We start from the raw sequence: 18,684 nt of genomic DNA, 5'->3' as shown, positions 1-18,684 counted from the left end.
GGAATCCTGCACCCCCTTCCCCAGGCGGCTCCCCGCACCTCCTCCCACCCACAAGGCTGGAAAACACCGGACTTACTTTAAATTTTATTTAAAATCTCAACACTCGATCATTTATTTCATTTTTTTTGCAACCAAACAAGTAATAAATATTATTTAGCACTTTTTTCTTTTTACAAAAATAAAACAGATGATACACTCTCTGCCAGGGGCAGCGATCAGAGGCGGGATGTTACGTGCAGACGCCGTGAAGCCCATATTGCAACTCCGGTAGCGCCCAGGCGGTTTGCGGGAGACAGGAAGCACGGAGGAGTTTGTCATTTGTGTTAAACTGGCAAAAAGAAACCAATATAGAAGAGACCCGGCTTAGACTGGGGGGTGAGGGGGTAGGACTGGCAGTCACGTGAGCAAACAGCTCCGCAGCACTCACTTACCTCGTTATTGATATTTACACATCCAAGAAAGAAAAAACTAAAAAGCCAACAGAACTCCCCAAATAACCAAAACTATATTCACAGCAACATCCTTTGAGTTCTGTCAAACCCTCGGGTACCGAAATGACTGCTCCCAGTCAGGTAAGAAATCAAATCACTTTGTGCTCAGAGATGGAAAGAACGGGAAGGGAGGGAGATTCTACTTTAAAGTAACTAAAAAAACACCCACACCTGAAGTCGACAGTTTTAGGTTATTCCAATCCACGAGTGGTTCTATTCTGATCGTCTATAAAGCTTGCTCATATCATACTGTTGAAAAAGGAACATCGACAGATTTTATTAGAAAGCCACAAGCCCCCAAACCAATAGGAGCGACAGGGAGGAACGGTAACAGTTCTGAGACAGCTGTGGGTTTATCCACATATGGAGATTGGACACGACCGTAAGTGCTTCTGGTACCAAATACCAGCTTCTGACCAACTGGTACCCCTGGCCCTGGGCCAGGGACGACCCGTGAGGGCAAGGCCCGGACAGCCGCTTCTGGAGTGTGGCTGAGAGTCTCCTTCCCGCCCAGAGAGGAGGCAGGAAAGGAAGTCTCCAACGCTCCCCTCCCTCCTTTCCTCCCCGGTATAACCAAGGGCTGACCCGGCCGTGTGAGGCCAAGTTCTCAGGGAAACTACAGTTTTCAGAATCACCTCTTTTTCGGGGGAAGGGGGGTTTGGAGGAAGGGACGCACGTAGCTGTGCCTTCATATAAAACGGTGTCTACCCGAGCAGCGCTGTGCTGTTTAAAGCCAGAGGGGGTTGAACCAGGTCCCGGAGCAAATGCCCCTGTCACTCCCCACTGTGCAGTGCGCGCCTCCACTGCTTCCGTTCCTGGGTGCTGCGTCCTCACCATTGCCCCCACCCCCAGCCCACGGTGCCGCGCTCCTCCTTGGAACTGAGCTCCCAGGGCCCAGCGCCGGCCAGTCCTTGCTTCCGCGCAGCCTCCGCCCCCCACCCGCCCCCTCCCGCCCCGCTCGCCAGAACGCGCCTGCACCGGCCAAGCTCACTTGGCGTCGGAGGTTAGGCGCGGCAGACTGCCGGCGCCCATGGCCGACACGTGGTGGTGCGGGGGCGGCACCTGGCACATGCTGCAGGGGCAAGGCATGCCGCCCCAGTGCTGGAAGCCGCCGCCGCCCCCGCCGCTGCCGCCCGCGCCCCCCAGCGGGGCTGCGGCCGCCGCCGACGGAGACTTGAGCAGGCCGTGAGGGGGCCGAATGGAGCCGACCGACGACAGGCCGGAGCCGGGCAGGGAGGCGCTGGACACCGCGGCGGCGGCTGCAGCGGCGGCGGCGGCCGCAGCGGCCGGCGGCAAGATGGGGTGGTGCACCGCCGGGTGGTGCGCCGCGTGGGCGGCGGCCGCGGGGTGCGCGGTAGCGGCGGGCAGGGGCGCTGAGTGCGCCAGGCCGCCGCAGGCCGATGGGTGGAAGCCGGCGTGGTGGCCGCCGTAGATCTCGCTCACCAGTCGCTTCATCTCCTCCAGCGAGTTGGTGAGCATGAGGATGTAGTTGCGCGCCAGCAGCAGCGTGGCGATTTTGGAGAGCTTGCGCACCGACGGGCCGTGCGCGTACGGCATGACCTCGCGCAGCCCGTCCATGGCGATGTTGAGGTCGTGCATCCGCTTGCGCTCGCGGCTGTTGATCTTGAGGCGTAGCTGCTGCAGCTCGGGCTCAGTCATCTGTTTCTTGTCCTTCTTAGTGGACGACGCGGCCGCTGACGACGTGGAGGACGAGGTGCTGGACGAGGATGACTTGAAGCCACCGCCGCCCAGCTTGTCCCCCGGGTGCGCGCCCGCCGCGCCCATGGCTCCGCGCAGCTCGGCGCTCCGCTCTGGCGGGCAGTCGCTAGGCGTGGATGAGGACACGGTGCCCCCCGTGAAGCCGCTGCCCCCACTGCTCTTGCTCCGGGCGGGCAGGAAAAGGTCATCAGGCTCTGGCGACGACGGGCGGCTAGACACCAGGCTGGCGTCCGAGTCCATGGCCCCGAGGGATAGTCGCAGCTTTCGCAGGGTCCTCCCTCCCTCGGTCCTCAGAGCTTCCACGGACGCCTACTGCGGAGAGGAGAAGAAACACGAGAGAGGTAGAGATCAGAATCGAGACCGAGATCGAGAGGCACTCGGTCAGTGAGACAGAAAAGCTGTTCCCGCCTGCACCGCAGCGCGGGGTGCAGGCGCGTGTGGCCGGTCGCTTCTGGTGCACCTCGCTGTCTCTGGCCTTCCTTCCTGCGGCGTGCGGGTGAGCTGAAGTCATCTCTTTTTCCCTCCCTGCTACCTCACCCCGCTCTCATCCACAGGTGGTTTAATCCAGCGAGGATGGGGTGCCCCTCAGTGAGGGTGGCATTTCAGGGTTTTTATGCCTTTTATTAGGAATGGGGAGGCAGGATCTCCAGGGCTGGAATGAAAGAGTGTCAAGTGAGGGCTTTTCTTTGGGAAGGTGGAGATCTAAATAGAGAAGTATTTATTTGGTTCCTCAAACGCATCCACCGTATCTCCATCGACAGCGCGCAGCACACACACGCTCACAGGCCGGCACCCAGCGCCCGCGCCGGGCCCAGATTCCACGCGCTGTCTCCGGGGCCAGCCGGGGGCTCGCCAGCTGACCGGGACTTGGGCGGAAGAAGCTATTGTTGCCCCGACTTCTCGCTTTTGGGCGAAAGGTGTGCTGCGGTCACTGTGGGAAGGGTCAGAGCAGCGAAGCCGCTCAGAACAGGCGGGCAGGGGAGGGATCTGCGTCCCCTTTAACGGAGCTTCCCGGGTCGCAGCCGAAGTGAGGGGCGTCTGTCCCTGGGATGTCGGCTGGAGTTGCTGGGGGGCGGGGACACTTACTGTGGATGCAATTAGAGGAGCTCGTTCCCAAAAGCTGCAGCAGAGAAGCGGCCCAAGGCGCTGATGTCGCGTCGGTCTATAATAAGCATCCGCACCTTTCCCGGCTCGGAGGCTTTTTATAACCCGGTGGCAGCGGCGACGGCGGCGGTGGCCGCGGCGGGGGCGGGGAACAAAGTGCAGGTCCTGGAGGGGCCACCGCGCCAATGAGCTGGGCCGGCCCGGGGGGCTGGGAAGCTGATGTCATCGGGGCTAATTCCGCTCAATGAAACTCGCCGGGCCGGGCACACGCCTCCTCCCCGCGCACAGCCAATGGGCGCCCGCGGCCGGGAGATTCTTGGGGAGGGACTGGAGCAAGGACCCCGAGGGGGCGTGTGAGAGGCTAAGGGGAGGCGGAGGGCGGGCTCGCGGGGGAAGTGCAGAGGGCAGCGGTTGGGACCGAGGGAGAGAGGAGGGAACATGGTCAAATTTCTGTTAAAATACAGGAACACAAAGTCAGGCTGGGAGATGGGATGGGACGGGATGGGGGCTCTGCGCACAAACTAACCTGATACACAAGGCGCTCGAATCTTGGGGATTCGCGCGGATAACCCTGGCGACCCAGGAGCTGGGGCTGGAGTCTCCAACCTCTCTCTCTCTCTCTCTCTCTCTCTCTCTCTCTCTCTGTGTGTGTGTGTGTGTGTGTGTGTGTGTGTGTGTTCTCGCCACCTGTTCCCACCTCATGGGTTTCATCAACACGTGGGCATTTTGAGCTGCAAACGTACAAGATAACCAGGCTCAAACCTCCTACTTTCCTCGCACTCTAAGAGCGCCTCTAAGAGGTGGTGGCTGCCGCAGCTCGGCCGGCGGCCAGTAGCGCCCCCAGCTGGGTGCAGCGCCTTGCGAGGAAGAAGGCTGGGAAGAAAAGAGGGGACCGACTCCAGAACGGTGTTTTGAAAAAAATCACACTCTTCATAAAGTTGACGGTGGTGTAGACACAGGGACGAGGTATTTCCGCATAGCAACCACGCTAACACAAGGGGAGAGTCGAGCTCAGAGTTAAGCATCCCCTCACAGCACGGGAACCAGGTGACGGTATTTTCTGCACCATCTTTGTGGTGGTCACCACGCCATGGGGTAGGGGACAAAGCTGTTTTGTCTGTAAAAAGAAGCCTCAAGCCTGGGCGAAGACCTCTCCGCACCGTGGGCCAGACAGAAAGATCCAACCGCTTGCGGCCGCGGTGGATCACGTTTTACCCATCGCAGCCTAGCTCCCAAACCTGGAAATCCTTGACCGTGAGGAATTCAACCCGATCTGGAGAAGCGCCTAATTGAGGTAGTTCCATGTGGTACTGGCGCCTCCACCCATTTTACAGATGGGAAAATCAAGAGACTGTCTGTAGCAAGCCTACAGGAAAAAAAAAAAAAAAAAGCCAACCCTTTACAGCGCAGCCCTGCCTGTACTGCAGATGCGAGCATTGGTGGTTCCTTTATAGTAGAGGCGGCCGCCGTCTCCCTAACCTCAGACATTTTCGCTAGTTGAATTTCTCACACCCGTACATTTCAAGTACAGAGGTTTGTTTCTTCAGATCCAGGACCCTAACCCTTTATACTGCAGACACACAAACGCACCTCAGCCCTCTCTCCCAGGGAGTGTTACCGGCCTCTGGTTACCTCCGTTATTTGGGAACTTTTAACTTGCATGTACAGCTTAAAAAAAAAAAAAAGGCAAACAAACTTAGCGAATAATTCGCCTTCAAGTAGGAAAGGTACAAAATAAACAAATACAAAAAGAAACCCATATTATTGCTCCCAGTTTCTGGATAAGTCTTCCAGCCCCGTCTCCACTAGAAAGCCAAGCAGGCTCTCCCCCATGCCCCAGCTCGTGCCTTCTGGGGAATTATTTTTCAACCTGCGCGTTTCCCAGCTGGCTCTGCAGCCATCCGTTAAATATGTATTTAAAACATGAAGAACTGAAGCGTGGAGATGTGTCGTCCACCGGTCACGGAGGATGACCCAGCACCGTTCAGTTAGGCGAGTCTGGCACTTAGAAGAACGCAGGGAGCGGGGGTGGGGAGCTGGCAGAGCCCGGGTATTTGCGGGTCATTCCTTGGGCTTCCCCCGGCCACCGACGGTGAGGACATTCGTGGGGCTGTGAGCTCTGGGCCACCAACCGGGGCGTGGACTTGTGAGCACGCCAGTGTATCTAATAAACACCAGCAGGCGCAACGAGTGCGTGCCTGGGTTGCAGCCGCTGAGGTTAGTCCAGCCGGCGGCACGTGTCCTGGAGCCCCAGTTCCTTTTGTTGCTTTAGCCACCGGCGGCCGTCCTGCACCCTGCGCGGTCCGCGAGAACGCGCGGTTCTTTACGCGCTTGTTCCAAAGCCTGGAGTCGGAAGCTGGGGCGAAGATGGCGGGGGGGGGGGGGGGGGGGGGGGCGGCGGGGGCGGGGGCCCTCCTGGCACGGCGCGGGTTCCGAGCCTGGGAAGGCACAGTCCGGAGGCAGGAGAGCAGGCTTACTGGCCAGGTTCCCGCGTGGACGCGCGTAAGGACGCTCCGGGCCCCAGCGCCGCGCCACCGAGCCGAGGCAGTGGTGGCTGTTCGGAGGCGGTGCAGCGGCACCTTGCGATTCTCACTCCCCACTTCCGGAGCTCGGGCTGGCAGCTCGAGGCTGCGGGCCCCTTCTCCGGGCACCCTTCCCCAACATCCTCCAGTCTCCAGAGAGTTGCTCGGGAGGTGGGAGCGGACTGTGTCCCCTGGGCTTCTTTAGCCCTTGGGCAAGTAGTTTGCTGAACACTTCTCGCTCCGTCTCCGATAGTCCTCCTACCCCCTCCAGGAATAATCAGAAAGTAGAGCTTGGCCAGTGGCGCTTGCTCTCTTGTGGGTCCTCGAGGCGGCCCGGCACTTGTCCAGGTCTTGCGCCCGGCGCCTGGTGTGCGCGTCCTGGGAGTGTCCCGGGCACCGCGGTTCCCACCCGCGCACGCAGCTGGGCCTCAGCCCCTTCCCGCGAAATTGAGTGCTCACTTGCCGAGGCTAATGGGCCCGGCTCCGGGAGTTCCTGGCTGGTCCAGGCGTCCGGGAGCTGTCGGCCTCCTCCGTCAAAACGGAAGACGTGTTTTTCCCTCTCCTTTGTGTTTCCCTCCCACAAAAGGCCGGGTGAGTGTCAGGCCGGCCTTTGCTCAGCCGCCTGGCGGCCCGGGAAGAGCTGGTGCCAAACGGGCCGGGGCGGGCTGGCGCGGGGCTCCAAAGGCGCAGACCTCCCACTTCTTCCAGGGTTCCTCCCGGGCCTTTCTTTCCTGTTCTCGCCTTTCCCTTCTCCGAGTTCCTGCGCACATTCAGGCAGCGTCTCAGCCCGGGTGCCAAGGAGAGCGGCGTCCTTTCGCAGGGCGGTCCAGGGCTGGTGGTGGGAGGCGAGACTCCCGGAAAGAAAAGAAAAAAGATTGCAGCCATCGCTCCTGGTTCGGAAACCAGAAGGGAAGCGGAATGCTAGCGTTTGGCGTCCAAACGTGAGCGATCAGACCGCTTGGAAGGCAGAGCTCTGCAAACAAATACTTTGTCTTCCCTGTGAGACTCAGTGACCGGAGTGGTCCGGGTCATCCCCGGCCCCAGCGCCTAGCACAGGACCTGACACGTGGAGGGTGCTTGGTAAATACTCTGGAATGCACACACGTGCAAATATGCACGTGGGCTGGTGTGAAACCAAACTGGTAAAGTTCATGTAAATGTGGTGGAAGGTGCGTGTGTATTTCTTCGGTCTACACAGTAAACCAGGAGGTCTGTAATCTGGATTGCTGGGGATATGGGAGCATTTAGAATGACAGGGGTAGTGACTTCCACCTAATGACCACTTAGAGGTGACCTAAGCTGTGCCTAGTGGGTCTGGACAGACTTCATCTCATTTCATCTCTCCCTGACCTAGGAGGGAGGTATTACTTACTCCCATTTTACAGATGGGGAAACTGACCCTCAGAGGAGTGTGGCCATTTGTTCAAGGTCCCCTGAGCAGAGGGGCAGGTTCTGGAAGGCAGCATGGTGATGGAGCCAGTGAGGTGGTGGGCATCCAAAACTTAGGGATCTCAGGTTGTCTGCTCTTGGCCTCAGGCTCTCATTCCTAAAATGAGTTTCTAGAAGCTACTTGTGGCCTCTAAGGGTGTGCCTGCTGTGAGATTTGAGAAGGGGATGAGAGGGTTGAATAATATCCTTCCTTTGTGATTTCTTTATTCTGCTAATACTTGTGACCGCGAAAGGACCCCCTGCCCTGGCTTGGTTCACGCTTAGGTGTCACCTAAAGGGAAACAACAAACAAAAAAGCAGACAACCCCCCCCAAACTAAAAGCCCCTTCTCTCCAGTCAATCCCTGCATCTGGATCACCCGCCCCCCATCAAGCCCATGACTGTCACCTGCTCCTAAGGACCCCTGCCATTGAAGTTAACATGCCCCCCAAGTTCGCAGTGGAATGAAGTTGGGATCGGACCAAGGAATGACCCAGAACTAACTTTTATTGATCTCACCTTACAAACTGTTATCTTACCCACGTTCTGCAAAAGCCCCTTGGTCTTAAGAAGAAGGCACATTGTTCGCATTTTACAGCTGAAGATACTGAAGACTGAAGATCAGGGAAGGGGCTGAGTTCAAACTCCGCCCACAAGATCCCAAGTCCTAGGGCCTCAGCGGCTTAATCCGACACCTCCATCCACTCTCTCCCGCCATCCCTGAGATACTAGACCACTACACCCTCCCCCCATTGAGATTAATCTGGAAGATGGGGGATCAGGGTGAACAGAGAGATGAATCTGGAGAGCGAGTCCTGAGGTGGGGTGCGCTCCACTTGAGTATAGGATGGCATGCACAAAGGGGACCAGGAAGCCCCTGACCCTGCCTGGGGTTAAGACCTTCCATTAGAAGAAGGAACAGGTTTCTGAGTGTGGGAGAGACACTTCCAGGCTACAGATGACACGTCTGAGAGGCCAGTTTCCGGAGATGGGACAGGAAATCCATGCGTTCCCCTACCCCATGTGGTCCGGCTGGGGAGCTGCAGGCGTGGAGGGCGTGGAGCCTCTTACTTCCACATACAGAGGGGTGAACGCCTGCTCTGAGCACTGGATGGATGGCCTGCCTTGTTATATTGGAAAATGTAGCAGCATGGCATCTCCCCGTTGTTGCCTTAAGGATCAGGTCCAGAGCCGTTTGACGCCAACTGCCGGGTCCACCCGGCCTCCACCGGCTGCTCATCCTGTCGCCCTTGGAAGGCAGAACTCTGCAAACAAATACTTTGTCTTCCCTGTGAGACTCAGTGACCGGAGTGGTCCAGGTCATCCCTGGCCCCATCGCCTAGCACAGGACCTGACACTTGGAGGGTGCTTGGTGAATACTTTGGAATGCACACACGTGCAAATACGCCTCTCCCCTTCCACCTTCCATTTCTCAGGACCCGGAGTACCTGATGGGCTCTGCTCTTTCCTCATCTTCACGTGCTCCCTCCACCCCCTCCTGCCCTTCCTCCGGTCCATCTGGTCTTGTACTAGCCTTTCAGGGATCACCGCCTTCTTGAGACACTATAGCACCCAGAGCTTTCCCTGCTCCCCGTCAGGGTCCACCTTGCTCTGTTGTGAGGGTCTGGCTCCCTTGCAGCAGGGGAGGTCCCTGAGGGTCCTCACTGTGCACCAACTCACTTTGCATCCCCGGGGGACCCAGAGCAGGGAGAGGCCCCAGAAGGGCTCAATAAATAGAAGTAAGCGGTGGTGGTAAGACAGTTACAACCAAAGAGTTTTCCTGGAGTTTCCACATACCACAAAAGACAAAAATAATTCAGCGTCAGGGGTACAACATTGCCCTCTTGTTAAACCAAATTCAAAACTGCCGGATGAGGACCACGTGTGTCACTCCCTGTCATGTGGAGGCAGGGTGACAGATCCCTCCCCACCCCACCTTCAAGGCAAACAGGTCGTCTTATAATGTGCGGGCCCCCCGGACGGAGATGGGCTCAGGCCGCTGCCCACGGGCTTCAAGCCGCGCGAGGACACAGCGGGAAGGGAGAGGCGCGCCGGGCGAGAGGAGACGAGGGCGTCCCCATCGCGGGGCAACGGCGCGGCCGGGGACCCGGGCAGGGCCCTCCGGCGCCCGGTGCCCTCCCCAGGGTCAGCCCGGACGCGCAACCGGCGAGGGACTCCGCAGCCTCGTCTCCCCGGCCCGAGCCCCGGGCTGCGCAGGGCTGCCGAGCGCACCGGGAAGCCGGGACCGCGCCGCGTGGGCGCCGCAAACTGGCCACAGCTCAGGTCCGATGGCCGCAACTTCCGCCGCAGGCGGGGGCGGGGATGATGGGGGCAGCGGGCAGCGCCCGCCGAGAGCCCCGGGCGCTCTGCACTGCGCGCATGGCCTTGGGCTTGAAGAAGGCGGCGGGAAAGACTGGAGCTGGGCAAGGTCTCCTGCTTCTCCCTTTCCTCTTTGCCTTTCCACTCTCTTCCTCTCGCCTCTGTGAGTCTCTCCCCCTCTCCTTTATCCTTCTTTCTCATTCTCCTCCAGTGCGTTTGGCTGACATTCCCCCTACCCCGAGCGCCCTCACCCCCGTTATTAAAATGAGTCTTGCCGGGCTCCCGACAGCCGGGAACCTCAGGGGGACTCCGTGCGCGCACGTGCCCACCTCTCTCCAGTCTCTTGTGGTCTGGGACCCGCAGCATCAGGGCTGCAGGGAAACTCATTAGAAACGCAGAGTCGCCGGCGCATCCAGGCCCAGTGAGACAGAATCTAAATTAACCAAGGTCTCCAGGTGATTCATGGGCACATTGGGGTTTGAGAGGCAGTTTTCAGTCTTTGGGGGGGGGGCTCACCCTCAGGTATGCTCCTCTCGCCAGGGTCCCTGGGGCTTCCAGTTCCAGACACAGACCCTTTCTGGGGCTGACAAGGCTATTTCCTGAAGATTCCACAACCTCTCCCCAGCTTTTCAATAGTCCTTGCTCCCACTCCCTCGACTATCTGTCAAAGAAAATTCAGTAAGCATTAAAAAAAAAAAAAAAAGATGCGTGCCCAATTGTAAACAAACAAAACAAAACCTTTGAAATAAGAGAAAGCAAAAGTCACCATTAGCCCAACTCTTCTCCTCCAGAACAAGTCACTGTCAAAGATTTTGGTGAAGTCCTTCCAGACTGTATACAGGCTTTGTAACCTGGTTCTTTCATTTCTTAGCGTCTCTTGGACATCTTTCCACAATACAAGACCCACCTGACCCCTTTAACAGTATAGGCCCGCACCAGTCTATTCCCTGTGGATCCTTCCCTCCTTTGCCTGTCAAGCCCTGAAAAGCCCATTAAAGCCAGAAACCCTGAAAACAGGTTTCCAATGTGTGTGCCCTTGTGGTGGGAGGACCATGGGGTCAGGGTTGCTGCCTGATAAAGCCTGGAAAGTGAGCTCCCCTCTTGGCCACTGCTGGGCTCTCTGCCAGTTGCTGGATCTCCTTGGAGGAGTCTCTACCCAAAGGTGCAGTAAGGGAGACTGGCTCCCATTTTGCCTGGAGTCAGATGTGCAGGAAGCGCTGACCCATCCGTCTGTAGCTTGGATTGGCTCAAAGGAGAAAGATCAAAGTGTGAACAGAACATTTCTGGTCTGGAACTGAGACCAGGGCAGAAGTTCTGTGATTTCAGTAGATGCAGGAGTTCTAAACATTCAATTTCCTTTTTCTTTCCCCATTTCCAACAACAAAAAAGGTCATCCACTTCTGAGGCTAAGTGTAAACGAAGAAGCCATTCTGCTTAGGTCGTATTTACAGTTTCCATGGAAGAAGGAGAAGGAGAGAAGGAAGAAGAGGAAGGGGGAGGGGGAGGTAGGGATGGGAAGGGAAAGAGGAGGAAGAAGAGACAGAAACTACATCATATAAACTGGATTCTCTCTTTTTTAGAACATGTTTTGAATAGGTGCTATGTAGCACGCGCTTAAAATAAAACTCAAATAGCACAAAGAGTATTTGTTTAAAAGTTAGTCTCCCAGGTACAACGGACCTTCCCCCGGAGGCAACTATTGTTACAGTTTCTTGTGTATCCAGAAATGTTCTTTGAAAGTACAAACTATATATTTAAAGATCCCTTTCTTTCCTTTTTCGTACCCAAGCGGTAGCATACTCCATACACTGTTCTCTATTTTGATATTTTTCCCTGAATAGAGACCACTCTCTACCTAACGAGGTGCACGCGCGCACACACACACACACACACACACACGCCCACAATACACATATTTACGATAATACACTTGCTTATTAAAATGCTCACCAGAGCAGTCAGAGGAGCAATAAACCTCCATCCGTTCTCAATGAGGACAAGTACCCTCACCTCAAAATCGAGCATCACAGCATTGGAATCTGGGCACACAGGCTCTTGATGGTACTTTTCTGCTTCCCACATTCACAGAGAAGCTAAGACACTCTGAGCCACAGATAAAGAGAGATCAAGGATCCTCGTACACTGAGTGGAGCTTCTCCACGGTGTCCCCAGAATGGTACTTTTAGCCACTGCCTGAAACTTGCAGGTGAGTCCATTTTTTTCTGGTTGTAATTGCAAATACAATAGTTTGTCCTATCTGGAGGACGATCAACCAGAGACATCTAGACAGACAGACTTTAAAGTATATATATAAGACCATGAGATGAAACTAATTAGTCAGTTTCATCTTTATTTGTTGAATAGGTAACATGTTCACATAGTTCAAAATTCAGAAGCATATCATGAAAAGTTTGCTTCCCATTCTTGTGGGCTGAGGGCAGCCACTCAATTCCCTTCCTCAGTCACCATCTCTTGTTTATTCTTCCAGAGGTATTCTATGCAGATTCAAGCAAACACACACACACACACACACACACACACACGCTCACACACTCCCTGGCGGTCCCACCAGTGCATGCACGTTCTCTCTCTCTGTTTCCCTTTTTCCTTTTTTAAAATTTATTTAATTAATTAATTTATTTATTTTTAGCTGCGTTGGGTCTTCGTTGCTGCGGGGGCTTTTCTCTAGTTGCAGCGAGTGGGGGCCACCCTTCGTTACCGTGCGCGGGCTTCTCATTGCGGTGGCTTCTCTTGTTGTGGATCACAGGCTCTAGGCACGTGGGCTTCAGTAGTTGTGGCACATGGACTCAGTAGTTGTGGCTTGTGGGCTCTAGAGCGCAGGCTCAGTAGTTGTGGTGCATGGGCTTAGATGCTCCACAGCATGTGGGATCCTCCCAGACCAGGTCTCGAACCCGTGTCCCCTGCTTTGGCAGGCAGATTCTTAACCATTGCACCACCAGGGAAGTCCCTGTTTTCCTTTTTATACAAATGGTAACATACTATACATATGGCTCTCTACCTTGTTTTTTTCAATTAATACCTGGGAGATCAGTTCTTTGCAGTGCATTAAAAGCTTCTTCCTTTAAAAAAGGAAAAGGGTTCCGGTAATAGGCATGTACCATTGTTTATTTAGCCATTACCCTGTTGAAAGACAAACTTATAATGTTTCTAACCTTATACTATTACACATACTACTACTTATACAATTACAAACGATGCTGCAAAAAATCTTGCAAATTGTCATTTACATATATGTAGTATATCATGTGGATAAACCCCTAGAATTAGAATTATTAGGTCAGACAGTCTGTGCAGTTGTAATTTTGAAAGATGTTGCCAAATTGTCACCTAAGTGTTTTCCCAATTTACGTCACAATGTAGAAGAGAGACTGTTTGTTTGACGGCTAATTTAAATGCTCCCTCTTATTGTCCCGAGTGCAGGGAGAATGTGATCTCTAATTTGGATGTCAGAATAGGTGACAAGCTGACCACTATGACTCTACAGGATAGACTAATAAAATGTCATTTCCCCCTTCAAAACATCAAGGTACAAATTATAATAGATTTCAACATCTGGTACCATTTTCAGTCCTTTCAACGATTTACTAATGACTTTTCCAAGTAGTTGGGTAGAACGATCCAAGTATGCCAGTGCATTTTTTTTTTTTTTTTTGCCAGTGCATTATCTCTGCTGAGGAATATTTATGTTTCAAACATATAATTCAATAGATATTTATTGGGCTTCTTTCCCGGGCCAGGAACTGTCCTAGGTGCCAGGGGTCCAGCAGTGAACAAAACAGACAGCATCTCTGCTTTCAAACATGTTAACAAAGTAATTGCTATTGTGAATATTATTATAATTTCTTCTGATTCTCTCAACAGCCCTGGAAGGTGGTCACAGTGGGGTGTATGTGATTAACCCACTGCCACCCCAAGTCATATGGCAGACTTTGCTGGTTGTTCCCACAGCTCTGTTCCATTTTCTGCATAGAACTTCTGGTTGGGCATATGGCCACCCAGAACAAGGACTACATTTCCCAGCCTCCTTTGTAACCACGTCCTGGCCAGCAGGATGTAAACAGAAGAGGTGTGTGCAACTTCCAGTGATGTCCTTCTCATTCTGTCCCTGCTGGCTTGAATCTCGACCTGATGGCTTGGGCTGGAAGAGCCACCAGGATCCTGAGGTGGCCATGGGGCCGCATATGAAAAGGTTTTAAGAGAGGAGCCTGGGAGCGTCCCTGGTGACGCAGTGGTTAAGAATCAGCCTGCCATTGCAGGGAACACGGGTTCGAGCCCTGGTCAGGGAAGATCTCACATGCCGCAGACCAACTAAGCCTGTGCGCCACACCTACTGAGGCTGCGAACCACAACTACTGAGCCCGCATGCCACAACTACTGAAGCCCGCGTTCCTAGAGCCCGTGCTCCGCAACAAGAGAAGCCACCATAATGAGAAGACTGTGCACCAAAACGAAGAGTCCCCTGCTCGCCACAACTAGAGAAAGCCTGCATGCAGCAATGAAGACCCAAAGCAGCTGAAAATAAATGAATTTATTTAAAAAAAAAAAAAAAAAGAGGGCTTCCCTGGTGGCGCAGTGGTTGAGAGTCCGCCTGCCGATGCAGGGAACACCGGTTCGTGCCCCGGTCCAGGAAGATCCCACATGCCGCGGAGCGGCTGGGCCCGTGAGCCATGGCCGCTGAGCCTGCACGTCCGGAGCCTGTGCTCCGCAACGGGAGAGGCCACAACAGTGAGAGGCCTGCGTACTGCAAAAAAAAAAAAAAAAAAAATGAGGTCGTTAGGGTGTCCTTAAAAGAAGCTGAGGTTAGGACATGGACACACAGAGGAAAGAGCACACGAAGATATATGAAGAAGGTAGCCATCTATAAGCCAAGGAGAGAGCTCCTCAGAAGACACCAACCCTGCCTACATCTTGACCTTGAACTTCCAGATCTGTGAGACAATGACTTTCTGTTGTTTAAGCCACCGGTCTGTGGTACTTTGTAGTGGCAAGCCTAGCAAACTAATAGGGTGGGCAGTTGCAGGGATGCAGAGAAGGGGTGACAGATGAAGACATTCTTAGGAGGTAAAATCGGCAAGCCTTGTGGACAGTAGAGGTGCGGGGTAGTCTAGGATCTTATTAGTTTTCTAAGCTTGGGTGGCTTGATGGGAGGGATGTCATCCCAAGTCATCAACTGGGATGGAGATCCGATGAGAAGGAGTTGATGTTTTGGACGCGTTGAGTTAGAGATGCAAGAGGGACACCCAGAAGCGATGTCCAATGCCCACTTGGGGGTGTTGTCCAGGGGATCAAGCAAGAGGACTGGAGGGGAGTACAAGAGCACATCAGGGTGAGTGGAAATCATCCTGCAAGTAGATGAGGTTACTCAGACACAGAGCCACTGCCGGAGGACAGACCCTGGGGAGGCCGACATTGATTTTCATCCGCGAGGAAGGGCCCCTCATTTATCGTGCGGATGGTCTGCATCTCAGCTGTTCATGTTTATTAGGTTGATTCCAAAACATTGTCTGCCTCCCCTCATTTCTCTTTCAATCTATTGTTTACAAAATTCCCAAGACAGGCAAAGACAGACTACTCCCCAGATGCTAAATTGGTTAAATTATGGGGAAGGCTGTCTCTTTAACCTCCCCCTGTGATTATTTGGTGTTTATGGCGCTTAGTATGCTGGTTTCCAGGACCCACCATATGTGCAGGTAAGTGTGGAGCTGGGCGGGCAAACGATGGGCTATTTCGCTTTTAGTGCTAAATGTCCTTACCTCTTTGTATCCCATTGACCTCCTTCCTTTAAAAATCTTTTAATTTGAGAAATGCATGTGTGTGTTGGAAATGTGTAGGAGTGGAAATAGCTATCTCTTCGAAGAACAATGCTGTTATTATTGTGATATGTTGATGATTCTGTGAATGGCTGTAACTAGCATATATTACAGGGTTACTATGCATCGGGCACTACACTCTATTGTTTTTAGGATATATCGCTTTCCGCTAAGACGTATGGTTCTTTAACTACGGAGGATACAAAATTTTAAGTTAGGTTTCTGTTTCAAAGTGCAGGCTGTGGCTTCAGGCTGCCTGGATTAGAATTCTAATTTCCTCACTTATTAAACTAGAGTCTTCCTGGGCAACTATTTAAACTTTCTGTAAGAGATCTGTAGTAGGTCTATATCATCTGTAGTTGATCTTCCTCACAAGTTTATCGTGGGAGTCAAGTTTAATAATACGTGGAAAGCACTCAGAGTAGGGCCTGGACATAGTAACAGCTCAATAGATGTTGGCTGTAAATGCTCCCTATTTATGAGGATAAATACCTCATGTTTCTGTTTGAGAAATTTTCTTCTTTGAGAAAAGAACATGCCTATGCCATCTCCTTAGCCCGACATGTTTGGGATTCCAGCAAGTTTCTGTCGTTTATTTCCCCAGAGGGGTTGTTACCGTTATCCCACTGTTAAACTATTCGGTTCCACTTTTTAAAAGTTTTGTAAAAACCCTTACCAAGTGGAAGATGCCAGGCATTCTTCTGCCTGACATTTTATTAAGAATGAAAAATAAAGAAGCCAGCAGAGATCCAGAGGGAGGCTAATTGAGAAATCTGGCATGATTGCTGCTAATTTGTTGACAGTGTGGTGTTGGTGGGAGAAGGGCGATGGCGGGGAGGGGAAGGGCAGGGTACGCATGGCCCGCGCTCCTCCAGGCCTTGCATTAATGGAGTAACAGCTGAACTAAGTGTTCAGATTGAAGGCATCAAAGACTGGAGTCTTTGAGATACCATTCCTTCTAGTCCATGATGTCAAAGGTGGCTTCAAATATATCCAGCCCTTTCTGGGTGGCATTGTTTAGGATGCTGGTCCCAGCAGATGGCCCCCAAATGCACCTCAGCCTGGTAGAACAGGGACCACATGTGATGGTATAGTCTTCTCATTAGCAAACAGAAAAAAAAAAAAAGAGGCAAGGATGAGAGAGGAGAGGGATGAAAAGGATACACAAAGACATTTACATATTTACATTGTCTCTCTCTCATTTCAAATTCTCCTTTAGCTGAAGTGTCAGTGGGTTTGCTTTTCTCCTTCTGTTTGTATGTTTACTTGTGCTAAATAGATTATGGTAATCAGACACATAAATGCATGCAACTGTTATTATGGCATTTTAATCACAGAGTTTTCGCTGGAAGCCTTCATTAGAATTCTCATAATCTTACTTGTTAGTGTAATGAACAGTAATAAATACCAAGGAGCTTGGATTAAGGCAGAGGCATTCAGACTTTAAAAGAGGAATATGGAAATGTTGTCAGATCTCTGCATTACTTATTGAAATGTGACATCAACAGTTAGGGACTCTAACTATCTTACTCATTATAAGGATAGGGAACCTGAAGACAGTAATTATGTCTTTCTACTGCGCGCCACAAACATCTGCTTTCCGTAGAGTCGTCCTAACTCCTCTGAAATAACTGGATGGTCTGATACACAGTCCTGGCTATAATTTATTAATGTTAAAATTGGAAAATTTTATTATTATTACTATTTTTTTTTTTTTTTTGCGGTACGCGGGCCTCTCACTGCTGTGGCCTCTCCCGTTGCAGAGCACAGGCTCCGGACGCGCAGGCTCAGCGGCCATGGCTCACGGGCCCAGCCGCTCCGCAGCACGTGGGATCTTCCCGGACCGGGGCACGAACCTGTGTCTCCTGCATCGGCAGGCGGACTCTCAACCACTGCGCCACCAGGGAAGCCCGGAAAATTTTATTCTTAATAATTCCTTTTATTTTATGGTTAGTGCTAAGTATGTGTGAACATAAGTATGTCTCAAAACTTCCTAATTCTCATTATCTTTCAATCTTGTACTATTATTTGGCAAATTGGTAGGAAAAGCGGCAGTCTTCTATTTTCTAGTAAGCAGTGTCACAGCAATGTGTTTGAGAATAAACCACTCTTCCTGAAAATAGTGTGGTTTTGCAAGCAGGTCTAAGCGTCAGCACACAGTAGGTGACCATCCCGGTTTTGCTCAAGCCCAGAATTTAAATGTGAGGATGTCAGTTCTGGGGAAAACTCCCTGCTTCAGTTATCCGTTACTGTGTAACAAACTAGGCCAAGACTCAGTGACTCAAAACAATGAGAATGTATTGTCTATCATGATTCTGTGGGCTTACCAGGAAGCTCTTCTGCTTAACTTGGTGCTGGCTGAGATGCGGGGTTAGCTAGAAGGTCCATAATGGATGCTCAGCTGGGGCTGTTTGGTCCAGGCCTCAGTCCCCCTCTGCTGCGGCATCCCCACCTGGCTGCTTTGGCTTCCTCGCAACATGGTGGCTTTGTTCAAGAAGAAAGGTTCTAAGAGGGGAAGGCGGAAGCTGCAGATCCCTTTAAGGCTAGGCCTCACAGGTGACACTGTGTCACTTCCACTGCATTCTGCTGATCCGTGAGTCACAGGCCAGCCCAGGCCAGAGTGAGAGGGGGTACTACACAAGGGCGTGGGTCCCGGGAGGTGTGGTTCATTCAGAGCCATCTTTGGAGACTAGCTTCCATACTCCCACACGGGGGGCCACCCTGGCTGGTTCCCCGTCACTCTGTCTTACGCTCAACTCTTTCTTGTCTACATGTGGGAGCAAAAACGGGCGGGGGGCTTTCTCCTCGGAGACTGTGTGCCAGGGAACCACCTTTCTTTACTTCATCTCACTGCAGCCCTTGGGGTCCAGCTCTCCTTCTTGGAAGTGCGGTAATAGAATTCCTGCCACCAGCCACTGCACCTGGGCACAATCAGAGGTATCGTCTCAAGTGACTCAGGTCATCTGTCCCAGATGTGGTGAGCAAACTGCTCAGTCCCTCCGTATCCTTGTCAACAGGCTCCATCCCTCAGAACCACATTTCTTAAACTGGTGCATGGACTAGTCACCTATATCTGGATGGCTGAGGAGCTTGTTAAAAAGTGGAGGTTCGGGCTCCCCTGGTGGTGCAGTGGTTGAGAGTCCGCCTGCCGATGCAGGGGACACGGGTTCGTGCCCCGGTCCGGGAAGATCCCACATGCCGCGGAGCGGCTGGGCCCGTGAGCCATGGCCGCTGAGCCTGCGCGTCCGGAGCCTGTGCTCTGCAACAGGA

At 52.9% G+C, this 18,684-nt stretch overlaps 1 protein-coding gene across 1 annotated transcript; it reads right to left on the bottom strand.

Annotated features, from left to right (window-relative positions):
- Nucleotides 1-743: 743 nt before the first annotated feature.
- On the bottom strand, nt 744-3,380 carry OLIG2 (oligodendrocyte transcription factor 2). The gene is made up of 2 exons (XM_065876721.1): nt 3,297-3,380; nt 744-2,519 (listed from the first exon to the last, which is right to left on the bottom strand). The coding sequence occupies exon 2, from the start codon at nt 2,448-2,450 to the stop codon at nt 1,479-1,481; it is 972 nt and encodes a 323-aa protein (XP_065732793.1). The 5' UTR covers nt 2,451-2,519; nt 3,297-3,380; the 3' UTR covers nt 744-1,478.
- Between the last annotated feature and the right edge of the window lie 15,304 nt (nt 3,381-18,684).

The sequence above is a fragment of the Phocoena phocoena genome, chromosome 4 (genome assembly GCF_963924675.1).
Source record: "Phocoena phocoena chromosome 4, mPhoPho1.1, whole genome shotgun sequence".
NCBI classification, from domain to species: Eukaryota; Metazoa; Chordata; class Mammalia; order Artiodactyla; family Phocoenidae; genus Phocoena; species Phocoena phocoena.
This window is presented reverse-complemented; position numbering and strand designations above follow the sequence as displayed.